This window comes from Hypanus sabinus, chromosome 10 (genome assembly GCF_030144855.1).
Source record: "Hypanus sabinus isolate sHypSab1 chromosome 10, sHypSab1.hap1, whole genome shotgun sequence".
NCBI lineage: Eukaryota > Metazoa > Chordata > Chondrichthyes > Myliobatiformes > Dasyatidae > Hypanus > Hypanus sabinus.
Window position 1 is genome coordinate 116,911,999 of NC_082715.1, and position 18,830 is coordinate 116,930,828.

An 18,830-nucleotide genomic window follows, 5' to 3' on the forward strand; every position below is an offset into this window, starting at 1 on the left:
TTTCCTCTTTTAAACTTTTCTCCCGTACCTGTGCGCCGTTTCCTCTCTCGTAGCTCTCCTAACGCACGATTGATGCGCTGGTTATAGCCGAGTTGCTTATGATTCGCTGGACTTTACTATCCATTCACAAAAAAACAGATGGCGGGCTGTTAGTAGGAAGGAACAAAAGTTGATAGATGGGCCAAACTCACGACAGACAATGATTATGAGTTTGTCTTGAGTTAATCCTATGGATTAACTCTGTGATATAGAGATCATCTGTATTTTATCCACAGGAAGATAGTTTAGGAAGAGAAATAATTTGTTTGCATCCATGTGCCAAAATAGTATGAAGCATTTCCAGACAATTTGCTAAAAAATTTAAGGGCTGTGCAAAGGAATTTTAATTCAAAGTTATCCCCAGAGAGGCCATTCCTTGAAGATTTTATTCAATAGGGTGGTACTTACTGTAGGTCACAGCTGAAATGTTGAAGGACATTAGGTCAGATAAATGTAAATCCACTTCTAGCTCTTTAATATTTAGCAAGCAGCAAGGTGACAAGACAGGAGAGATGTTGGTGAGATGAGGATGAGCTTTACGAGCACCTGTGAAGTCTAAAAGGAAAGCAGTACCTGAATTGTCCCAGCGTTCGGCTGCAGACAATGGTCAGGGAGTAAAGCTGCGTACTTTCTTGAGCATGGGATTTAGGAGGTGCGGATGATAGTTTCACAGGTTCTTTGATAATATGATACAGTCTTCATCTAGTCATATATTTCTGGATATCTGATTATGGAAATTTTAACCTTACTTTATGACAACAAAGTAATTCAATGTATACTCCAGGCTTCCTTAATACTCCCTGTATTATGCTCTTTGTCACCAAAGTCAAAACAGCTAAATGTCAATACGGAGACAAAGTCCAGACACATCCCTGTGTTAACAACACACACAGCATGTGGCAAGATCCGCACACCATTTTAGATTTCATAGGGAAACGCATCCTTTCTCCTGGATGAGCTAAATCTTTTTTATGCTTGTTCCGAAGTCGTTAACACTGAGGCAACCTGCACCTTGTCCTCACTGAGGCTGAGGTATGTAGATTATTCTAATGCGTCAACTGCCACAAGGCACTGGGACCGGACGGTGTCCCAGGGGAGTACTCAGGATGTGTGTGGTGCAACTGGCAGGTGTGTTTCCAGACATTTTTAATCTCTCCCTCTCCCAGTGTAGAGTGCACTCCTGCTTCAAATCATCCACCATTGTCCCTGTACCTAAAAAGATCAAGGTAACTTGTCTGAACGACTGGCATCCTGTTGCACTCACCTCAATAATAAGCAAATGCTTTGAGGGGCTGGTCAAAGAATACATCTGCAACTTGGTACCACCCACACTGGATCCCTACAATTCGCCTACCAACACAACCAATTGACAGATAACATAATAGCCACAGCTTTTAAAAAAAATATTAAATTTTTAGAAAATTACAATGAATAAATGTGATGATAAAATAGTAAGAAAAAGAAAAATAATATTAACCCTCCCCCCTCCCCTTAACCCTCCCCCCCTTAACCCTTATCTAAAGAAAGAAAAAAAAGAAAGAAAGAAGAGAAAGATTGCCTGGATATTGGAGGATCCCCACATGCTCCATGGAGTTCAAAATAATTTTAATATTTATTTTTACTTTCCCCAATTACTTTATAATTTTATCTTCAAAGGACCTATGTATTTAATCCTATCTTTTGTAGGTATGGAAGCCAAATTTTCAAAAATATATCATATTCATTTCTTAGATTGTATGTAATTTTTTCAAGTGGAATACAACTATGTATTTCGTTATGCCAACGATCCATAGTTAAATATAAATCAGATTTCCAAATAACTGCGATAACTTTTGGCAACTACCAATGCAATTTTTATAAATTTTTTCTGATACTTATTCAATTTAAGTTTTGGTATTGTCCCTTCAATGTCTCCTAATAAAAATAATACTGGACTGTGTGGGAGTTGTACTCCAGTAATTTGTTCCAATAAAAGTCTTAGATTTATCCAAAATGGTTGAATTTTAAAACAAGACCAAGTAGAATGTAAAAAAGTACCAATTTCTTGATTACATCGAAAACATTGGTCAGACATATTTGAATTTAATCTATTTATTTTCTGTGGTATATATAATTGATGTAAAAAATTATATTGTATTAATCTAAGTCGAACATTTATTGTATTTATCATACTATCAGAACATAATCTTGACCAGCTTTTTCCATCAATTTTAACATTCAAATCAGATTCCCATTTTTGTCTTGATTTATGAATTCCTGATTTAATTGTCTGTTTTTGAATCAAATTGTACATACAAGATGTAAATTTGTAAATTTTTCCTTTTTGAATTAATATTTCTATTTCACTAGGTTTTGGCATCAACATTGTTCGACCCAGCTTTTCTCGTAAATAAGCCTTTAATTGAAAATAACAGAAAAGAGTGTGTTTGATATTTTATATTTACTTTTTAATTGATCAAACGACATCAATATACTTCCTTCAAAACAATCACCTATATATATAATCCCCTTTTGGAACCAATTATGTAAAAGTTTATTATCCATTGTAAAAGGAATAAGCCTATTTTGAATTAAAGTTCTTTTTGCTAATAAAGATTTCTTTATCTCATCGTCCATATTTACCTTATTCCGTAAATCAATCAAGTGTCTTAATATAGGAGATTCTTTTTTTTCCCGTATCCATTTGGATTCCAATTTATATATAAAATCTTCTGGTATGTTTTCTCCTATCTAATCTAATTTTATTCTAATCCATGCCGGTTTTTCTTCATCAAAAAAAGACACAATAAATCTAAATTGATTTGCTTTATAATAATTCTTAAAATTTGGAAGTTGTAACCCTCCTAAATCAAATTTACATGTCAATTTTTCCAATGATATTCTTGACATCTTTCCTTTCCAAAGAAATTTCCTTACATATTTATTCAGTTCTTGAAAAAACTTCTGAGGTAATTGTATTGGTAAAGTTTGGAATAAATATTGCAATCTAGGAAATATATTCATTTTTACAGCATTAACTCTACCTATTAATGTTATTGGTAACCATCCATTTATCAAGATCCTCTTTTATTTTTTTAAATAATGGCAAATAATTTTGTTTATATAAATTTTTTACATCATTATCAACTCTAATACCTAAATATTTTATCCCATTTATTGACCATCGAAATTGAGTTACTAATTGACATTGATTATAATTTCCTTTGGTAAGGGGTAAAATTTCACTTTTATCCCAATTTACTTTATACCCTGATACTTTCCCATATTCTTCCAATCTAAAAGATAATCTTTGCAAAGATTGCAATGGGTTTGTTAAATAAATCAAAACATCATCAGCAAATAAATTAATCTTATATTCTTCTTGATTAACTCTAAAGCCCCCAATGTCTGAATCTGTTCTAATTAATTCAGTGAATGTTTCTATTGCCAATACAAATAAAGCAGGTGATAATGGGCGGCCTTGTCTAGTTGACCTCGTTAAGCAAAATGGTATTGAAATCTGACCATTTGTAACTACTTTAGCTTGAGGATTAGTATTTAAGGTTTTAAAACATTGTATAAAAGATTTTCCTAACTCATATTTTTCTAATACCTTAAATAAAAAATGCCTTTCCAATACCTTAAATAAAAAATCCCATTCTAATCTATCAAATGCTTTTTCTGCATCCAAAGCAACTGCTACACTCATTTCCTCTCTTTTTTGTGCCAAATGAATTATACTATGTAACTGGGTTATATTATCCATTGATTGTCTGTTTTTAATAAAACCTGTTTGATTCATATGTATTAATTTTGGTAAATATTTAGATATTCTATTAGATAAAATTTTTGCTATTATTTTATAATCTGTATTCAACAAAGAAATAGGTCTATATGATGTTGGTTTTAAAGGATCTCTATCTTCTTTTGGCAATACAGTTATGATCACTGTTAAACAAGATTGTGGGAGTTTATGCATTCTTTCCACTTGATATATTAATTCCATAAAAGGAGGAATTAATAAATCTTTAAATTTTTTATAGAATTCAGGAGGAAAACCATCTTCTCCTGGGGATTTATTACTCTGAAGTGATCCCAAAGCTTCTTCAACCTCTTTTAATTTAAAGGGCATATCTAATCCTTTCTGTTCTTCCAAATTTAATTTTGGAAGGGTTATTTGTGATAAAAATTTATCTATCTCAGCAATCTTATTTTGTGATTCTGATTGATATTGTTCAGTATAAATTTTTTTTAAAGTTTCATTAATTTCTAAAGGTTTATAAGTAACTTTATTTACACTTGTTCCAATTGCATTTATTGTTTTAGAAGCTTGTTCTGTTTTCAACTGCCAAGCAAGAATCTTATGTGATCTTTCACCTAATTCGTAATATTTCTGTTTAGTTCTCATAATTACTTTTTCTGTATGATATGTCTGGAGTGTATTATATTGTAGTTTTTTATTAACAAGTTGTCTTCGTTTTTCTTCTGTCATATATCTTTGAAATTCTTTTTCTAACTTTATGATATATTTTTCCAATTGATCTATTTCTGCCATGTATTCCTTCTTAATACAATTTTATCCTCAACTGAATGTAAATTTGTATCCAAAAAAAATTGAATCTGTTTTTTCATAAAATCACAAAAATCTTGACGTTTTAATAAAATTGAATTAAATCTCCATCTATAGATCGATTCCTCCTTATCCATCATTATCATTGTCATTATCAAGGGGGGAATGATCTGACAGTATTCTTGCTTTATATTCCACACTTTTCACTTTATCTTGAATATTTTTTGATAATAAAAAAAATCAATCCTTGAGTAAGTTTTATGTCTATTTGAATAAAATGAATAATCTCTTTCTCTTGGATTAATTTTTCTCCATATATCAATCAGGTTTAAATCTTTCATTAATGATAAAGTTAGTTTTGTTACTTTTGATTTTGTAGCAACTTTAGTTGACCTATCCAAAACTGGATCTAAACAAAAATTAAAGTCTCCACCTATTAATATTTTATCATGTACATCAGCCAAGATCAAAAAAACTTCTTGTATGAATTTTGCATCATTTTCATTTGGTGCATAAATGTTCATAAAAGTCCACAATTCTGAAAAAATTTGACAATGTATAATCACATATCTCCCCACAGAATCAATTACTACATTTTGTATTTTAATTGGTAAAGTTTTATTAACCAAAATTGCAACTCCTCTCAATTTTGAATTAAATGAAGCTGCAATGACATTTCCAACCCAATCTCTCTTTAATTTCTTTTGTTCTGTTTCTGTTAAATGTGTTTCTTGTAAAAAAGCTATATCTCCTTTCATTTTCTTAATATATGTTAAAACTCTTCTTCTTTTCACAGGTCCATTAAGTCCATTAACATTAAAACTTAAAAGATTAAGTAAATTAATCATTCATAATACCTTGGGAACTCTAAAATTCTCCATGTTGCTATGAACCTCTCCCTAACCATCCAGGCAAAAAAGAAGAAAAATAGAAGAAAGGTAACTAATATATAAGAAAAAAAAACTGAATAACCCCCCCCCACTAATGTTGCGAATAAAAAGAACACAACATTACCCCCCCCCCCCACATTTTATGGGTCATAGCAGTCGCCATGATTGTACACATGAAACTCGCAGCCATCGATCAGGAACTCCTCCAGCTCCTCCGCAAAAAAAAAGAAAATATGTTAGTAAGAAAAAAAAGGAAATAATTAATGTCTCTACTCCCAATTAATAACCCTCAACTATTTTTTTTCCTTATAAATGTCCGTCAAGTCCAACCTTGTTTCAGTCTTCATCATTAGTCCACTTCATTTCTATAATTCTTTAGTCCTCTTTGTGGACATCAGGTAATTCTTGTACAATTTTCTCCGCTTTCTGATAGTCAACGAAAAATCTTCTTTCTTCATTATCCAGGAAAATTATCAATTTTGCTGGGTAGATCAATAAAAATTTATAGCCCTTTTCCCATAAAGATTTTTTCACTGGATTGAATTCCTTCCGCCTCTTCAGAAGATCGTAACTTATATCTGGATTAAAAAAAAACTCTTTTCCCTTCTATTATCAATGGCCAATTTCTCTTTTTAGCACCTTGAGTAGCTGCCTTCAAGATCATTTCTTTATCTTGGTACCTTAAGCATTTTATCAAAATTGATCTTGGATTTTGATCTTGTTGAGATCTTGGTCTTAAAGCTCTGTGTGCTCTTTCAATTACTTGGCCTCCTTCTTTCATTTCCAAAATTTTCGGAATCCATTCTTGGAAGAATTTTATTGGATTTTCTCCCTCTGTACCTTCCATAAGACCAACAATTTTAATATTATTTTGTCTACTAGAGTTTTCAAGCGCATCTATTTTTTCCAACATCAGTTTTCTTTCTATTGTCCAGGCAAGATTATTGTCTTCTATCTTATCTATTCTTTCAGTGTTTTCTTCCACTTTTACTTCCATCTCTTTAACTTTATTATCCATCTTCTTTTGTTTTTCTACCACATCATTGAGTGTATTCTGCATCCTTCTTATATCTATTCTTATAGCTTTTAATTCATTCATCATATATATCAGGATATCTCTTATGTCTCCTTTAATCTCCTCCTTCTTTTCCTCTTCTTCTTCCTCTGAATTTCCCAAAGAGTCTGATTCCACTTCAGATTCACTTCCGATTTCACTTCCAGCCGTAGTTGGGATTTGTAGTTTTGTTAATGTCTGTTCATGCATACTTGTTTCTTCGCACATGCGTTGTTCTTGCCGTTTCTTCTTAGAGACCGCCGACATTGCTGCAACTTCCTGTCCCGCATCATCAGAAGTGCCATGCACTTTGCCGGGAGGAGATCCAACTTGAGTCCGAGGCTTCGCCGGGACGGTTCGGCCTTTTTCCCCGCCGATTTGCGCAGTCTTCGAAGTAATAGCTTTCTTCTCTTTCGGTTTAGGAGCCATATCAAAAAATAATCCTGAGTTACTTATAAATAGTTTCTAGTAGATATTTGTTAACTCTTCTTCATTTAAACCCTATTTCATTACTTTTTACGAGGGAGCTGGATTCCCAAGGTCTCGACCCTACGTCATCAAGTGACGTCCCCCAGCCACAGCTTTTCACACTGTCCTTACACATCTGGAGAAGAAGGATGCTTATGTGAGAACGCTGGTCTTGGAGTACAGTTCAGCATTCAGCACCATAATTCCTCCCAGGCTAACCAAGAAGCTCAGCTGGATCCAAGACTTCCTGTCAGATTGCTGTCAGGTGGTAAGATTGGGCCCCTCTGACCCTCTACACAGGAGCCCCTCAGTTCTGTGTCCCGAGTGCCCTCCTCTACCCCCCATGCACCCATGACTGTGTTGTCATGTTCAGCACCAATCTGCTGATCACATTTACAGATGACACGACATTCATAGGCCATTTCCAGTAATGATGAGGCAGCCTACAGAGAAGAGGTCAACGCCCTGACAGTAGTGCAAAAAAAAACAACTTCTCCCTCAATGTTGAAAAAACAAAAGAGTTGATCATGGATTGTAATCTGTAGGACTGTAGGACTGTAGAGACAGGCTAGCCCCTATTGACATCAGTGGGTCTGTATTTGAGAGGGTCAGTAGTTTCCAGTTTCTCAGTAGCCATATCACCGAGGACCTCACCAGGACTGTACGTAGCGGCTATGTGGTGAAAAAAGCACAACAGTGCATCTTCCACCTCAGATGACTGAAGAAGTTCAGCATGGGTCTCCAAATTCTCAGGACTTTCTTCAAGAGCATCTTGACTGGCTGTGTTACTGCCTGGTAGGGAAGCTGTACTACCCTCAATCACAGGGCACTTGAGAGAGTGGTGCAGACAGCCCAGTGCATCTATGGATGTGAACTTTCCTCTATTCAGGACATTTACAGCAGCAGGTGCGTAAAAAGTGCTCAGAAGATCATCGGGGACTCCAGCCACAAACTGTTTTAGCTACTACTGTCAGGCAAGCGATATTGCAGCATTCAGGCCAGGACCAACAGGCTATGGGGCAAATTCTTTCTGTCACCAGATTCACTAGGCCATCAGATTTATCAATACACATTGATCTGATTGCATATCTGACTGCATCAATCTGATTGTGTATCTGACTATTCATTGATCTAATTGTATATCTGATTGTACATGTATGCAAAACAATTATGTATACAATCTTAGTGTTTCGCAATATCCTTCCACATACCTCCTCTTTATTGCTTTTACATTGCAACATAAGAATTTTTACTCCCTTGGATGTAAGAAATAAATTTTTTTTAAAAAAATCTTAAAACTCAGGAGACGTGTCAGGAAGCACTTATTCACATCCTGTGGAAAAAATGTTTTCTTCAATGTTTCTCCAAACATACATAAAAATACATAATGAAAATGGCCCAAATTAAGATGTATAGATTTCTTAGAGCAAATTGTATTAAGTGCAAATGTAACAATGCCAGTTAAGTTGTAGATTAGATGGTGAAACAGATTGACCTGTTCACTCTGAGTCCTTGTAATGTGACTTCCTTTATTACATCCAGTTAGCAGTCAGCTGGCTTCTCTTGTTGATTCTCTAGGATGTGCTGCTGCTCAGTCAGTTCATACGATCAGATGGAGGGATGCTACCACGCCGTGTCACGGGACTCTGTTTTGAAGAGCATAAAAAGATTGAAGCCTGTGTGAAGATGGCTCACCGATCTGGTAAGTGCGCTCTTTTGATGTGAGTGCTTGAATTGGATATTGAGTGTTAGTTTGCTTTTTTGTTGGCAATTATGTGGATTTCCTTTGTAGCCTTTGTTTAGATCTATACCTTCTGATTTTTCCCATACCTTGTGGATTGTTGCTTTTTTGTTATTTCAGCTTCTGCACACCACAGCACAGTTTATGCACCTTGTGACTATGGTACTGCACCTTCATTTTGTTTCTCAGGCTGGTGATCAATGTTGTTGGTTTTTTTGGATTGTGCTTAGCTTCAATCTGTGCTCTTCCCATTAGAGAGGGAGTGGATATTGGAGCCTCGTCTAGCCATGTACTTGCCAGTCAGTCCTTGGTGTGAAAAAGTTGTGTGTAGGCCTCCGTTCGTCTCGATAGACCATGGATTTGCGCCTTGGAAAGTCTCCAGGGCGCAAGCCTGGGCAAGGTTGTACGGAAGACCGGCAGTTGCCCAAGCTGCAAGTCTCCCCTCTCCATGCCACCGATGTTGTCCAAGGGAAGGGCATTAGGACCCATACAGCTTGGCACAGGTGCAGCAATGTGTGGTTAAGTGCCTTGCTCAAGGACATACACGCAGCCTCAGCCAAGGCTTTAACTAGTGACCTTCAGATCATTAGACAAACGCATTAACCACTTGGCCAGTTGTATTTGCTGGTAGTTATGTAAGTAGGGAGAAGCAACAACTTGGATTTTAAAAATAAGGGCCATTTTTTTCTGGAGTGTTGCCTATCCCACTGGTGTTAACGTTTGACCATTCTACAGAATAAGATATTCCAACACTTAGAGTGGAGAGCTCTGATTGGCAGAGATGTCTTCAAGTTTAACAATGGATTCACTAAGTTGAAAATTAGACATCCATGCCCATAGACAAGAATGAATACATAAAGAAATTGTTTAACGCAAGGATATGTCAGTTTGGGGAAAACTGGCATTAAGAAAAAAAGCAGGTACTTAAAGTCTGAAGGTTGGTTGTGCTGTCCACATTAAGTGGAGAAATAACATTCAATGAATTTTGTAAAGAAAAACTTGAAAACATCTACAGAGCTTATCCTGTACTTTTTTTGTTCCAGTCTAACACTTGTAGGAATCTATCTGAAAAATCTGCATCATATTAGTAGTTGACAGTTGATAGATTATTCTGAAAATTTTTTATTAATTAATTTTTGAGGATTCTGGCATTGCTAGTAAGGTCATAATTTTTTGTGCATCCCTAATTACCTTTGGACAGATTGGTAGTAATGGGATGAACTTCTGTTCAGGATTTAAATCCAAACACGTTGATGGAAAATAGATGCAATTACAAGGGAAGATGATGCTTAACTTGGCAAATAAGCCTAACAGTGTTGGTGTTTCTGTGCACTGAATAGCATTGCCAGTGGTGATTGAGGTCATTGGTTGGGTATTGTTGTTGGAGTTGACTTGGTGAAAATGCGAAATCATGAGGGTTAGTAGTAGGAAAACTCTTCCAATGCAGGGGTATTGAAATCTAAAGGGCATAGGGTAGGGGTAAGTTGTTTCAAGGGGCATTTGATGTATTCCAGAGTACCTCAGTGGGACTTTTGACAGTGTTCCACATAGGTCATCCAGTGCACTGGATGCATCAACTAAAAAACAGGATCCAACTGGAAATGTTCTTACCTGACCATTAACTATTTACTCTCATTCACTCCTTCAGTAGGAGTGGGGGTATGAATTGTAAGTTAATGGATAACATAAAAATTAGTGTGGTAGCAAGGAAGGTTGTATAGAACTACGGAAGGATATAGGTCAGACAGAAAATTGGGCTGAAGCTGGCAGATAGAATTTAATTCTGACAATATAGAGGTGATCTTAGGGTACAAACAGAGGGTCATTTGTGGTTCAATTTGTGGTTTAACTCCCTTAAAGTAGCAACACAGGTGGATATGTTGTGTGTGTTACAGCATGTTTGCTTCATACATCAGGCACAAATGTTATGTTGCAACTATACAGACACTGGTTAGACCACAGTGGGATAATTGTGCCTGGTTCGGCTCATCATACTACAGAAGGCTGTGGTAACACTAGAATGAGTGTAGAAGCGATTCACAAGAATTTTGTCTCGAATGAAGGGATTTAATTATAGGGTGAGATTGGACAGGATAGAGTGTGGGATGATGTTGGGGACCTTAGGTAGGTTTATAAAATTATGAGGGGCATGGGCATGGTAGTGATAGTCACTGTCATTTTCTCAGAGGTGAGGAGACTAAAACTAGTGACACAGGTTTAAGATAGGAGGGTAAAGATTTAAGTCCACAGGATGGTGGGTACGTGGAACAAGCTGCTAGATGATACCATTGCACTGTTTAAAAGACATTTGAGATAGGCACATGTATAGGAACAGATTGAAGGATTATGGAAGATAGGATTCGTGTAGATGAGTGTCTTAGGGTGTTCAAGTGGGACTGAAAAGCCTTTTTATGTGCTGTATTATTTAATGAACTTGGTAGAATGAACTGTTAACCGCATCATATCATGTCAGCGTCATGCTGTGAGCAAAATACGGCACCACTTGGGTAGGCATGTTGCTGGCATAGTGAGCACTTCTCCAGCCTAACAGAACAAACAAAGGTCTTGGCTTCGACTTTATGTGGTAATAAACAAAGACTTTTGGAGCACAATGTGCTGTTCATAAAACTGTACCGTGCATACTTGCAGTACAGAAGGTAATTTCTTGATTCTCTTCTGTAAGCATAAGGCACGTCTCATTCATAACTTTCTCAAGAAGACAGTTGGTGTAGCTCTGAAAACCTGTGGCTGTGGTTACGTGGGCAACAATGCTGGCAAACAATATTGTCTGCCAGGGTCATGATAAAGGGCAGTTAAATCTAAAGTGCTTCCAAAAGTATGTTTTTACTTCAGAACAAAGCAGGTGTACGTGCACACTCTTGTCCTCTTCTATTTCGTTAATATTGTTATTGTCTAGTTACGTGAGCTTCAGCATGTACTTCAATTTAAAGAGCAATTGAAGCCATTACCTGCTGCACGTTCAGAAGTTATTTTTACCCAATAGGTCCCCCTGGCCGAGCATTTCTGATTCCAGACGAGGCCTGTCATATGGCAGCCCATACACAAATTGCAGTGTGTTTCATCAGCATATTTGTGGCTGCTAAGATTTTGTTCTGTTATATACAAGAGACTGGAAACAATGTCTTAGGGAAGCTGTAATACATGGTCTGCATTGTCTGTTGGCATTTTCCCATCAAAGGAAGTGGAGAGCTGGAGTAAAGTGCTTCAAATTCATAACATAATTTGGAATGGATGGATGGAGGGATTCTGATGAAGTACTTATCCTTGACTTTTTTATAGAGATGAATATGCTGCGACTAGCTTTTGAAAGAAAGAGAAATAGGAACAGGACCAGAAGGAAGGCAGCAAAGTTTCTACAGACTGATTCCTGGGAAAGCAGGACTAACAGATGAGTAAAGAACAGATTGAACACAATTTGGAAGAATAAGAGATCTCTGAGGAAGGAGTGGGGAGCCCTCCCCCCCCCCCCCGAGCGTACTCCAGTCTTGACCCATCTTTGATTTCAGTAACTTGCTCCCATGCTCCTTGTTGCCATTTCATGTATAGAAAGCTGTCTTCTTTTTAAGTACATTCTGTGACTTGACTCCTTCAGCCTTTTATGGAAGAGAATTCCATAGTGTCACAATAGGCTCATTGAGTATGGACGCATTACTTCAGTCCTAAATATTTTATCCTGTACCTTGAGTCTATAACCTCATTTTAGATCACCTACCACCTCTTCCCCAGCCAGAGGAAGCAGTCTGCTTGAGTCCAGCATGTCAACCCCTTTCAAAAGTTTGTATGTTTCAATGAGATCACTTATTCTTTCAAACTCTGTTCTATCCAATCTCTGCTCATTTGACAGTCCTGCTCCCCTGGAATCAGTCTGTTGAACTTCTGTTGCATTCCTTTTATGGCAAGTATGTTCAAAGTAGGTTTATTAACTATATATATGTATGTATGTATGTCACCATACACAACCCTGAGACTTGTTTTCTTGTGGGCATACTCACTGAATCCAAGGAGCTTAATGGAATCAAATTAATGACTTCAGCCAACAGGGTGGACAACCAGCATGCAAAAGACAACAAATTGTGCAAACACTAAAGAAAAATAAAGAATAATAATAATTAATAAATAAGCAATAAATATGGAGAACATGAGATGAAGAGTCCTTGAAAGTGAGTCCAAAGGTTGTGGGAACAGTTCACTGATGGGGCAAGTGAAGTTGAGTGACATTAATCTCCTCTGGTTCAAGAGCTTGATGCTTGAAGTGTAATAATTGTTTCTGAACCTGGTCCTGAGGCCCTCGTATCATCTTCTTGATGGCAGTCGTGAGAAGAGGGTATGTCTTAGATGGTGGTGGTCCTCGATGATGGATGCTGCTTTTCTGCAACAGCATTCCGTGTAGATATGCTCAATGGTGGGAAGACCTCTACCCATGATCGACTGGGCCATATCCATGACTTTTTGTAGGACTAAAACTGCATACAGAACTCCAGGGTGAGCTCACCAAAGCCCTGTCTTAATTTTGGTAAACCATCCTTTCACTTGTGCTCAAAACTTCAGGTGGTGAAAGTCAAGATCCATTTGCTTTCCTGACTGCTTGCTGTATCGACACATTTGTTTTTACACCAATCAAGGACAGCCAGGTCCTTCTGTACACCAATGTTTCCCAACATATCACTATTTAAATGATAATCTTCTTCTCACTCAAGTAGATAACGTCACAGTTTTCCATGCTAATTTCTATGCTTAGCATGTATTTGCCAATACTTTCCATTCTCCTCGGAACCCACAATTCACCCATTTTTGTGTTATGAACGTAGAACTATTATACTCATTTAGATGGTTGACATATATTGTAACTATCAATGACCTATGTATTTATTCTTGTGGTGCCCATTAATCACTGACTGCTTCCCTGAAAAATATATGCTCTTTTTTTTCTGCAACTAAGTGTATCAAGTTTTAACATTTTTTTTGTACATTGAGCATTTACATGATACTTTATCAAGCATCTTCTGAAAATTCAAATGCACTGCATTCAATAGCTCTCCCTTACCTATTCTAACATTTTTTTTTAATAAAGTGGAATTACATTTGCCAACTCCAGTCTTCATGAGCCATTCAGTAATCTATAGAATTTATAGAACCTATAGAATCTATAACGTCCAATGCATTTACCATTTCCATGGCTATCTCTTTTAGTTCTTTTGAATGAAGATTAACAGCTGTGGTGATTTATTGGTTTTCAGTCCCATTAATTTCTCCAGCATTTTGATTTCACTTATGTTTCTACTTTTTATTACATTCTTGGTCCACTGGAATTTCTGGGAGGTTACTTTTGTATTTTACTGCAAAGGCAGTATTAATTTAATTGCTCTGATACCTCTGTTATCCATTATGAATTCTCACGTTTTTTGATCGTAAAAGGACCAACATTTATTTGTCTTCATTGATCTTTTCAGTTTTCAGTACTTTGTAAAAGATTTTTTGTTCCCATTTTATATTGGTTGCAAGTTTACTCTCATACTATTTTTACTCTCATAACCAATTTCTTGTTCCACTTCTGCTGAATTTTAAGTTGTTCCCAATTCACAGGTTTGCTGTGTTTTGTGGAAACTGTATATCTTTGAATCTGTCAGTAATCTGTCAGAGGAAACTGCATCCTCTTTGAATCTAATACTGTCAGTAATCTTCTATTTGCCATCCTTTTCACTTTTGCTTAAGGTTATTATATCAGGGGGTGGTAGTGAGGACAAGCTCACGCTTTCTATTAAATGCTGCAATGGCATGTGCCTCAAATATAACCATATAACCATATAACAATCACAGGCCATCTCGGCCCTCCTAGTCCGTGCCGAACTCTTAATCTCCCCTAGTCCCACCTTCCCGCACTCAGCCCATAACCCTCCACTCCTTTCCTGTCCCTATACCTATCCAATTTTACCTTAAATGACACAACTGAACTGGCCTTTACTACTTCTACAGGAAGCTCATTCCACACAGCTATCACTCTCTGAGTAAAGAAATACCCCCTCGTGTTTCCCTTAAACTTCTGCCCCCTAACTCTCAAATCATGTCCTCTCGTTTGAATCTCCCCTACTCTCAATGGAAACAGCCTATTCATGTCAACTCTATCTATTCCTCTCAAAATTTTAAATACCTCGATCAAATCCCCCCTCAACCTTCTACGCTCCAATGAATAGAGACCTAACTTGTTCAACCTTTCTCTGTAACTTAAGTGCTGAAACCCAGGTAACATCCTAGTAAATCGTCTCTGCACTCTCTCTGATTTATTGATATCTTTCCTATGATTCGGTGACCAGAACTGTACACAATATTCTAAATTTGGCCTTACCAATGCCTTGTACAATTTTAACATTTCATTCCAACTTCTGTACTCAATGCTTTGATTTATAAAGGCCAGCGTTCCAAAAGCCTTCTTCACCACCCTATCTACATGAGACTCCACCTTCAGGGAACTCTGCACTGTTATTCCTAGATCTCTCTGTTCCTCTGCATTCCTCAATGCCCTACCATTTACTCTGTATGTTCTATTTGGATTATTCCTGCCAAAATGTAGAACCTCACACTTCTGAATAGCTTCTGAAAACCAAGACCAGCTCCTGGCTGTCATGTGTGGCTTAGCTACTAAGCCTGTGGAACCGTTTCTCCTGATAGGAGGGGCAAGGGTAGGTTACTGGTGCCTTAAAATCAGTCGCTTCGGGCACATTGGGCATGTCATCCGTGTTTGGCAGCTCATCTAGGAGAGGGAAAGCTCTGATCTCAAATCTCCACTGCCTTGCGGCTATACATACTTGTGGGGACTAAGCCCTGAAGAATAAATCCGGAGCTGGAGTCCCTAAAGCAGTCGTACATTGAGTTCAGTGCTGTGACTGGGAACTCCTGCAATACTGTTGGTACCGAACTGTATCAGTCTCTGCTGTTCCTCTGGGTTCATCAGATACATGGAGACGGGGGGGCTTGCTACATGGGCAACAGCTTGCTCTCCATGACATACTGCCCAGGCTTGCATATCTAGTCAGCCAGGACACAGTGTCCATGGTCAACTCTGACCAAGGGAGGCCTCAGATTCTTTTGCACCAAAAGAGTAAGTGCAACTGCTGCAGTAACTGTATTTATTTGTTTTCCAATCTCAGGCCTCTTTCCTAAAGGTTATTGACTAATCTCTTCTCATTGCATGCAAGAGGTTAGTTAGTTACTGGCTGTTCTGCTGCTGGCATTTTGAGCAGCAATGAAAGTCCTCCATCTCTGTCTGCCCTTGGCCATCTTTTCTGCCCCAGGTGAGTTCAGGGTCTTCATTTCCACCTCCATAGTAAGTGCCAAGTTTTCTCTTTGGTTTCTTGCGTTTCTTTCACCCTTCAGGGGTTGAATGAAGTGCTGTCTTGATGATGGAGTGGGCCTCTTCTCATCACATGCCCAATCCATCTCCAACATTTCCTCATGATGATTGTGGCCATGTCTTCTTGATGACACTGTAGGAGCAGGGCATGGTTGGAGATCTTTCTTGGCTAGAAAATATGGAGGATTTTCCCAAGGCTTATGGTGTGGAATGACAGCATGGCAAGGTCACACTCATGTCGTGCGCCAGCATTCTAACCTGTACAGGAATGTGGACAGAACACTGCTCTGGTGCAGCTTCACCTTGGGGTTAGGGTTTAATTGTATTAACATTACCTTACCTAGCTGACTCCTCATCCTACTATTTGAAAAAGATCACCCGAGTATAGTCTTCGAAGTTATCCTTACATATTATTCCTAATTTGGCATAAGTCTATTCTAGATTAAAGTCCTTTATTATGGATATCACCAATTTCTTGTTTGATGTTATTCTGTACATCATTCCTACTTCTTGGCAGTCAGTAAACGACTGCCACCAAAATTTTACATCCCTTGGTGCTTTTTGGCTCCACCTAGACAGGTTTTACAACTTGATTTTCCAAGCCAATGTTATTTCTCCCTGTTGCTCTGGTTTCATCCTGGACTTTTTAACACCACCACACCAGTTTTTCCCTTGGCTAGTCCTTGCTATTATATTAAATATCCTTGGATGTGCAGCTCCCAGCCTTCGTCATACCAAAGCCATGTCTCCATGATGCATTATATAACATCTATGTGCACTTGTTTGCACTTATGTCATTGATTATTTCTGGTAAAGGATTGTAGCTTGGGAATATTCAATGCATCTCCTGCCCTTCTTTTGTTTTATGTATTTAGCTGGCTTAGTGTTATTCAAATCTTTTACCTTATTAAAGTAATAAATTAATTGTTAAAATTTGGTTAAGTGCTATTGGTTAATTTAATTCACGGTCACTACTAATCACTTAACTTGCCCTGTGACCCTGTGACGTAACACTGTAGATCTCTGACTCTGTTTTTATGGCTCTCCTAATCTTCATACTCATGCTCTTTATGCTGATGGCTTCTTGATCCGGAATTTTCTGGTTTTACTTTCTGCTGTTAATTACATATACTGGTGCACTCATTAATTTTGTTTGAGCTTCGCCCTCAGCCTTTCGTTCAATTAGTGTGAGATCCCGTAGCAGTTTTGAGTAGCACTAAAAAGTATTCTTGCAGTTTCTCGTTTCCTGCATACCTTGTGGTTCCTCTGGACAGCCAACCTAAAACAAAATCAAACATTGTCAGAAATACTTGGCAGCTGAGGCAGTATTTTTTTGTAAAATGGAATGGTCCCTCAGCAGAACTGGAAATGTGAGGAATCCATATTTTGCAGAAAGATTTTCTTCTTGCTGAGGTGGAGTTTGGTCACATTTACTTACTGAGTAAGAGAGGTACTTCTTGACTAAACAATATAGGGGGCTTCACAAGAGTAATGCAGTGGTAACATTGATTAAGCCACTAATGAACAGTGCTCTGAATTGATTTGGATCAGTCTATCTCCTCTCTCACATTGATGTTAAAAATCAGCTAAGAGGAGGGAAATTATCAGTAATGTCCTTATCTCTCAGTTATTAATCATCATTATCAAGCACAGATTTAGAATCAGAATAAGAGTTATGGTCACTCACCTATGACATGAAATTGGTTTTGTGGCATCAGTACAGTGCAAAGACATAAAATTTTAATAAATTACAAAATAAATAGTGCAAAAAACAGGGTCATGTTCATGGGTTCATGGACCAATCAGAAATATGACAACGGGAAGAAGGTGTTTCTGAATTACTGAATGTGAGTCTTCAGCTCCTGTATACCCTCCCCAATGGTAGTAATGAGAAGAGGGCGTGTCCCTGAATGGTAAAGATTCTTAGTGATGGATGCTACCTTCCTGAGGCACCACGTCTTGAGGGTAGTATCTGGGATGAAGTGGCTGAGCTTATAGTCCTCTATAGCCGCTTGCAATTCGTGCATTCAAGCCTCCATAGCAAGCTCCGATGCAAACATTCAGAATGCTCTCCATTGTACATCTGTAGAAATTTGTAAGAGTCTTTGTAAGAGGCCAAATTTTCTGAAGATCAATGAAGTAGAGCTGTTAGTGTACCTTCTTTGTTACTATTGCAGTGCCCTGGTTCACATCTGTATTGTTATGCTGCAGGTATTTCATTTAGCAGCTCTGTAAGACCAGTTGTTCTGCTTTCAGCCTGTTTGGGTTAGTGTTGAAGATAAGGGATGATGTGGAATGTGTGCCATCCAATTAGTGGGAGGTTTTTCTTGGTGAAGGACAATAAGGTTGCTCTTGGGTTTTTGTTCAAGAGGAGATGAGAGAGAAGTTGCTGGGGAGAGCCATTCATAGCATACCACCCGATGGGAGACCCATTTGTTTGAAATGGATTGCAAGCAACATTCAGAAGGTGGTGTGGACTTTCCTGTTGACCAAGGGCCCAGCACATAAGTAACAGCGAAGTTCAAGATGAGCTCCAACTTGTGAACATTTGACTGTTTAATTAGAATGAGCCCTTTTCTTTTTGTTATTCTTTACTAATCTTTTAGTTACGATTCATAAATATAATCATTTGCAGTGTACTGCCTGTTATGGACAATAGACAATAGGTGCAGGAGTAGGCCATTCGGCCCTTTGAGCCAGCACCACCATTCACTGTGATC

General features: G+C 37.7%; 1 protein-coding gene across 2 annotated transcripts in view; it reads left to right on the forward strand.

The window, feature by feature from the left end:
* mrps18a (mitochondrial ribosomal protein S18A) overlaps positions 1-18,830 on the forward strand; it is a 124,169-nt gene that overhangs the window by 32,803 nt on the left and 72,536 nt on the right. For both annotated transcript variants that reach the window (XM_059982750.1, XM_059982749.1), the window contains exon 4: positions 8,579-8,702. In XM_059982750.1, coding sequence (XP_059838733.1) covers positions 8,579-8,702 — 124 coding nt within the window. The remainder of the gene's footprint in view (positions 1-8,578; positions 8,703-18,830) is intronic.